The sequence below is a fragment of the Cannabis sativa genome, chromosome X (genome assembly GCF_029168945.1).
Source record: "Cannabis sativa cultivar Pink pepper isolate KNU-18-1 chromosome X, ASM2916894v1, whole genome shotgun sequence".
NCBI lineage: Eukaryota > Viridiplantae > Streptophyta > Magnoliopsida > Rosales > Cannabaceae > Cannabis > Cannabis sativa.
The window spans coordinates 30617916-30625100 of NC_083610.1; the positions used below are offsets into that span (position 1 = coordinate 30617916).

At 35.7% G+C, this 7185-nt stretch overlaps 1 protein-coding gene across 1 annotated transcript; it reads left to right on the top strand.

Moving 5' to 3' along the window:
- The first annotated feature begins 4623 nt into the window (after positions 1-4623).
- Positions 4624-6207, top strand: LOC115712565 (uncharacterized protein At4g06744-like). Its single transcript, XM_030640866.2, has one exon. It carries the CDS (start codon positions 4681-4683, stop codon positions 6028-6030), a length of 1350 nt encoding a protein of 449 aa, XP_030496726.1. The 5' UTR covers positions 4624-4680; the 3' UTR covers positions 6031-6207.
- Positions 6208-7185: the final 978 nt, after the last annotated feature.

Consider the following 7185-nt stretch of genomic DNA (forward strand, 5'->3'; position numbering starts at 1 on the left):
GAAATTCTAACCAAACCGGGGATGCCATACCTTGAAAGTGGAAGCCTGTGCCACGGGGAAGAGGTTGAGTAACATCGATCTCAATTCTAACCCGAAGATAAGCACCCCAGGTTTCCTTGAGAGAGGCAGTGTCAACCTCTATAAACCGGCCTAAAACCTCCCCCAGTTTTCTAGCAAGGGCCGGGGAACGTTTGAGGAAAGGAATACCCGAAACTTGGATTCAAAACGGTGTTGAAGTGAGCATATCCGCTGTGACAATCGATCCAGCTTCAAGAGGAGACATCACAATGAGTTTAAAATCGAAATGCCATGGCTGTCCAATGAGTACCCTTCTGCGATCACCAAAGCATCCGAATTCCACGGTAAAGAAATTGGGCTCTTTTTCCAGCACATTGATTGAGAAGCGTTCTGGCCACATTTCTTTTAAACGCTTTTTGAAAGCTTCAGGGTTAAAATGGCGTGTAGTTAGCAGTTTGACAGCAAGGAAGGCAGAAGGCTCTTCCCTGTTTTCATCTTCAGGCAGTTCAGATGGTTCAGCAAAGGAATGAATTTTTGTCTCAATCTCAGTCAAGTTCAGATTGGCAGACAAGGTGTTGGTGAGTTCTTCCATTGTTGAAAAAGGTCGAGCGGATGTAGGGTCAGGGGGATATTCAGAAGTCAGGGGAATATGCAGGTTACAAATTGGGACAAAGGAAGGAATAAACTGATGGGGAAACTTTATAAGCTGTACCTTGTGAATATATACAGAGTGCTTTATATAGAAAAAACATACAGGGAAAAATTTCTCCCAGGGAAAAACTAAATAAGGAAATAAATGCTTCATGTCAGGAGAGGCAATGATGCAAATAGAAATGGCAGTGGCTCCTAAAACGAATCTAGGGGTTCTAATCATGAAGTAGGGGACACCTAATTTGGTAGGGCAAATGATTGTCCAAGGAGGTGCAGAGGGTATCGAGTTTCCTAATTTGGTATTGTCTAATGCTAAAGGGAGAAGTAAATGGGGGTGTTTAATGAAGTAAGAGAAATGCAGGTGTGATGATAATGCTAGAGAGGAGTAATCGGATGGGACAAAAAGAGAAGAGTTAAGGTTGAAGTGAAGGTTACCTGTATTAGGGAGGAGATCTGCAATGGATGCTTCGCCCAGTTCGTGAAGAGCCAAATCCACCATTAATGATGAAGTGACTGTTGGGTTTTATGCCCTAAATAAAACTCATTTCAATATAATCGGATTTACTTATTAATATAGATCAGAAATAACATTTAATGTTGCATGGTTCACATGATTTATTTCATGATTATATGTACATAATGTATAAATTCATCTGAAACCCTTTTCACATACTTGATCCTGTTTATTGTGCTGTCAACACATTGGAAAGTAAACATGACTATGTGAATAAAGTTTCCTAGATTTATCAGACACAGGGTTTTACTGATATGATAATCTACAATAAGAGTTTACTTGTATTTGGAGAAATACTATGTTCTTTCCAGAGCATTGGTTAAAGTAAAGCTCAGGTTGGATGCATGGAGTATGCATCGGAAGGGACCGATATTGAACTTTGACTTAGATTTATTAAACTTACCGTAATATCTATTCACGTCAATATCGCCTAGTTGATCCTAGATCAAATGTTCTTAATCCTGTTATGATTAGACTCAATCTTGAAAGGCTATTCGTGTTCTTTGATTTGTTAGTTAAGCCTACTTTTAGTTCAGGGTGATACGTACATTTTGGGAACACGGTAGTGCAATTGAGTGGGAGCGCTAACATAAACATGGAATCTATAGCTTCTATCTGGCGAATAGTAAGCAAAGGATGATCTCCTTCGAGCTTGACCAAACGAACATAAATGGTGGAGTACTCATTTCACATAAGCTGAAATATCATTTATACGGGGTCAAGTGTTTTAAGGAATAAATACATTGTAGGGTGTAACGGTAATTTAATCCGTTTACAGTGTAGATCATTCATATAGAGGATCATTGATCACATTAGGATTATAACAATGGGTAACTAATGATGTGTCTATATGGTGGAACATATAGAGCATTCTATATACTGAGAGTGCAATTCTAAGTTCTATGCGTGGATTCAACGAAGAATTAATAAGTTAGTGAATTTTAGTGCTAAATTCTTGATCTACTTATTGGAAGCTCGGTTATATAGACCCATGGTCCCCCCCACTAGTTGAGATAATATTGCTTGTAAGACTCATGTAATTGGTTTTGATTAATCAATTATAATTCACAAGTTAGACTATGTCCATTTGTGAAATTTTTCACTAAGTAAGGGCGAAATTGTAAAGAAAGAGTTTATAGGGGCATATTTGTTAATTATGATACTTTGTATGGTTCAATTAATAAATATGATAAATGACAATATTATTTAATAATTATTTATAGTTATTAAATAGTTAGAATTGGCATTTAAATGGTTGAATTAGAAAATTGGCGTTTTTGAGAAAATCAGATGCAGAAAAGGTAAAACTGCAAAATTGCAAAAAGTGAGGCACAAATCCACTAGTATAGGGCCAGCCACTTTTGTAGGCAATTTAAACTGATATTTTCATTATTTTAATGCCAAAAAATTCAAACATAACCCTAGTGGAATGCTATAAATAGATAGTGAAGGCTTCAGGAAAATTACACTTAAATTTTCTATTTTTCCTTCAGAGAAAAACCTGAGCTTTCTCTCTCCCTATCTTTAGCTGCCACTTCTTCTTTCTCTTCCCTCTTGAATTTCGAAATTCTTAGTGTATGAGTAGTGCCCACACACATCAAGTGATACCTCAATCATAGTGAGGAAGATCGTGAAGAAAGACATTCAGCAAAAGGAGTTTCAGCATCAAAGATTCAGAGAAAGAGATCCAGGTTCAGATATTGATAATGCTCTGCTACAGAAAGGAATCAAGGGCTAGATATCTGAATGGAAGGAGTCATTATGTTCCGCTGCACCCAATGTAAGGTTTCCTAAACTTTATATGTGTTTATTTCATCGTTTTAGAAAGTTCTTATTTAGGATGTTAATAAACATACTTGTGAGTAGATCTAAGATCCTGGTAAAAAAAATTTCCAACAGTGACAGACTCCTTCCCACCGCCACAAGGGTTAATGGACCATGGACGGACGCAAACGCCGAAGAACGGCGACGACGACAGCAATCGACGACGAAACATTGAAGCCCTAGAGGAGACTTTTTCAGAGAGAAACGAGAACTATTCAGAAGCTAACACACTCCAAAAAAAATATGTTAAAATACAAAATTTTGAAGCTGAAGAAAAATTATAGAAAGCCTTTACATAGAAAATCCAAGCTTTTACATAGAAAATCTATTCAACTAGAACAAGAAATACAAGCATGCGTTTCAACCTAATTAAACCTACTTAACTCAACATTTTAATCAAGAAAACAACAACAACAATTAACAGCAGCAACATCATGCATACGCTATATGGTCTCCTTTTTAACCCCTACATCATTGTCTGGAACAGTGTCAGCAGCGAATTTTACCAAAAATGACGCTAAAAGACTTTAAAAACTGCATCTAAAACTCAATTTTATAGAAAAATATTTGTATGAAAACCTAAAATATTTAATTTAAATCTATCTAAATAACTTAAGACTGTTACACTTAGTCTACACCTAGATTCACCCATGCACATATATATACACAATAATTGTAATAAGATATAATTTATTATGTGTATTCTTTTCATTTCTTTTTTTAAAGAAAAAGTTTATTCTTTGAAAAATTGAAAGAGAGAGGAAAATTAAAGTAACACTGAAAATCCTTACAAAAGAAAAAGTAATAAATTCGAGTTTATTGAATAAATTCGAGCCAAATTAAAGTCACGAGTCAAGAGCACAAACATATTATATATGGAGCCAAATCATCTGTCCCAATTTTTCCATGTCTCCCTATCCCAATCCAATTAAAATGCTCCACCTCAATTAATTTAAAATGTACATCCCCTTTTTCAATAGAATTAATATATTTAAAGACTATTTTATTTTACCATTAATTTTTTCTCATGAAATTTTTTTTTTGGGTTAAATGTTCTTTTCATACTTTTTTTTTAATAAAAAAAAATATACAATAAAGAAACTTGAATAAAATAAAATAAATTCCGTTAGAAAAAAGAAGAAGAAGAAGAATAAAATAACATTTTAGTTAAAAAATAATATAATTTTATATAAAAAAAATAGACCTATTTCTTTTATTTCAGATTTTTTTTTATTAAGAATCTTCTTTTTTTTCTTAAAAAAATTAAACTATGTTATCTTTAATATTTTTTAAATATTAATATTAATAATATATATATTTTTTTAAATGTATTAGTATTACAATTTACGTTAATATTAATAATATATTAGGGTAAAATTTAATTTATTCAAGTGTCTTCATTATTTTTTTTTTAAATAATGACATGACAATAAATTATTATTAACAATAAAATAAAATGGTCCTTAAATATATTAATTCTCTTTATTTTGGAAAGAAAAATATATTCACTCTTTTAGGAAATATACATTTAATTGAGGTGGAGCATTTTAATTGGATTGGGATAGAGAGACAGAGAAAAATTGGGACAGAAGATTTGGCTCCATTATATATATATATAGCATACCAACGATTCCACGATAGTCCACAAGAACGTATGTATACATTCATCCAAAATGAACTTCCCCACACTACTTGTCCCATCAGTTCTAGTACTACTCTTTTCCATAACGGCCTCTCCCGGAATATCCCAGCCGACCGGAGCCAGATGTCCGGCGATAAACCCGCCACCAAGGCCTAACCCAACCGTCCAGTACATACGTCCGCGACCCCCGCTCTACCCGCCGGGTCTTAATCTCATGCCAACGCGTCCAGCCAATAACCCTGGCCCCTTAGCTAACCGAAACAGAATCCTGTTCATCACCCAAGAGCTCAAACGAAACATAACCTACGACCCTTTCAGATATACACCAACCTGGGTCGGAAACAACTATTGTCTCTTCAAAGGTTTCTTCTGCGACACAGTACCGGACTTAAACATCACCGGACTCGCTAGCATTGACTTTAACGGTGCCAGGTTCGGTGGCAGATTCCTCAACTTCTACCGATTCATTAGAAACTTGCCCGACATAGCCATCTTCCACGCAAACTCCAACAACTTCAGCGGGGTCATCAACAATGGGTTAAGCCAGTTGCGATACCTCTACGAGCTCGACCTTAGTAACAACAAGTTTCTCGGTGTTTTCCCCAGGAACGTCCTCGGCGCGAAGAATTTGACTTTCGTTGACTTGCGGTTCAACACTTATAACGGAACGCTGTCCAATGACTTGTTCAACTTCGATACCGACATATTGTTCATCAACAACAACGGCTTTTCCCAAAGGATACCTGCAAACTTGGGCAACACCCCAGCGATTTATCTAACTCTAGCGGGTAACAAGTTCTCGGGTCCCATCCCCACAAGCATAGGTCGATCTTGGAATACCTTAAAAGAAGTTCTTCTTTTAAACAACCGGCTTACGGGTTGTCTCCCTTTCGAGATTGGGTACTTGAACCAGACAACGGTGTTCGATGCGGGGTCTAATTTCTTGAGGGGTCCGATACCACAATCGTTCGGGTGCATGAAATATTTGCAGTTCTTGAACTTGGCTCATAACCAGCTCTACGGAGCCATTCCGGAGTCCTTATGTAGGTTACCCAATGCCTATAACTTTACACTCACTTATAACTTCTTTACCCAAGTGGGTACTCAGTGCATGAGATTGATACGGGCTGGGAGGCTTCATGTGGACCGCAACTGCATAATGGGCCTGCCCAATCAAAAACCCGCGGCAGAGTGTAACCGTTTCTTTGCTAGGCCCAGGTCCTGTGCTCGTGAGAGCACCTTCAGCTTTGTTCCTTGCACACTCTCCAACTCCAGGACCTCCTCTTCCAATATTGATGATATTGATGGTCGGCACCTACGAGAGATCACACCCCCTCCGCCGCCACGGACCTATGCTGCTCTCGAGAAGGGTCAGAACTGAAATCCATCTATCTATATTTTATTTAATTAAATAATTGTTATTGTGTTTGTTTTCTTTTTTAATGATATTTGTATGGTGAGATCTCTGGCGCTTGGATCAAGGTTATTTTGCTGGTTAATTAGTGTGTGTGGTATATATAGTAGTGCGAGTAAATTTTAAATTTCATGTTTAAATTAATGTGTTGGTGTATTTGTTATATTATTTATTAAATAATATAATATTTAAGATTAAAATTGTGATATATTATATATATTATTATGAGTATAATATATAATGTGATTAGGAGTTACATATGTAATATTTAAGAGGTGGAGTTACTCATATTTTGTAATTTCTACATGATCATCAATTAAGTGTGTAAAGAGTAGTTACACAACTTAATTTTTTGAAATTCAAAGCTATAATGCAAATATAGCTCTTGGGAATTTAATTTTATCATTTATAATATAAAATAAAGTGGGAATGATTTGGAGAGTTATTTACAAAAGCTGAAAAAATTTGTAACTAGTAACTAGTTACTTTTTTTTGAGCTTTAATATTAGAACCTTTATTACTATGGGGATGCCTTTTAACAACCCCCATAACATCCAAATCACTCATTTAATCTCATTTACACTCAATTAATAGATGATAACAGCCAGGATGTTTGAATTTCAAAGTGTGTAATCCTAAACAATATAAATAGAGACCTTGATTCATCCTTTGAGACACACTCTTCTCTTCTATCTTTCGAACACAAAGCTAGAGAATTCTAAGACTTGATAATTCTCAGAAGTATTTCTACAAAGTCGTAAGTGTTTAAAACAGGGGGAAATAATCTTCTTGGACAAAGGTGTAGAAACCTTGTTCAAGCTTTTGGTGATCCCCATCTCTACTTTAGGTATTTGTTCTTCTATTCTTACTTTGTTCTACTCTTTATTTTTATATTGTTCTCTTATTCTCCTCTAAACACTCTTATATATATCATATATATTATATCTCTACTATATAGTATTATATATACATACTGTTATCCCAAAGTTTGCACTCTAACGTGGCATCACGAGAATGGTGACACGTGGAGTCCACTTGGAGCACTGCTAGGGAAGATAGACCGAGCAGGATGCATCGCTGGCACATCCAGAATGAGATATTCAGCAATCCGTGCAGAGCACT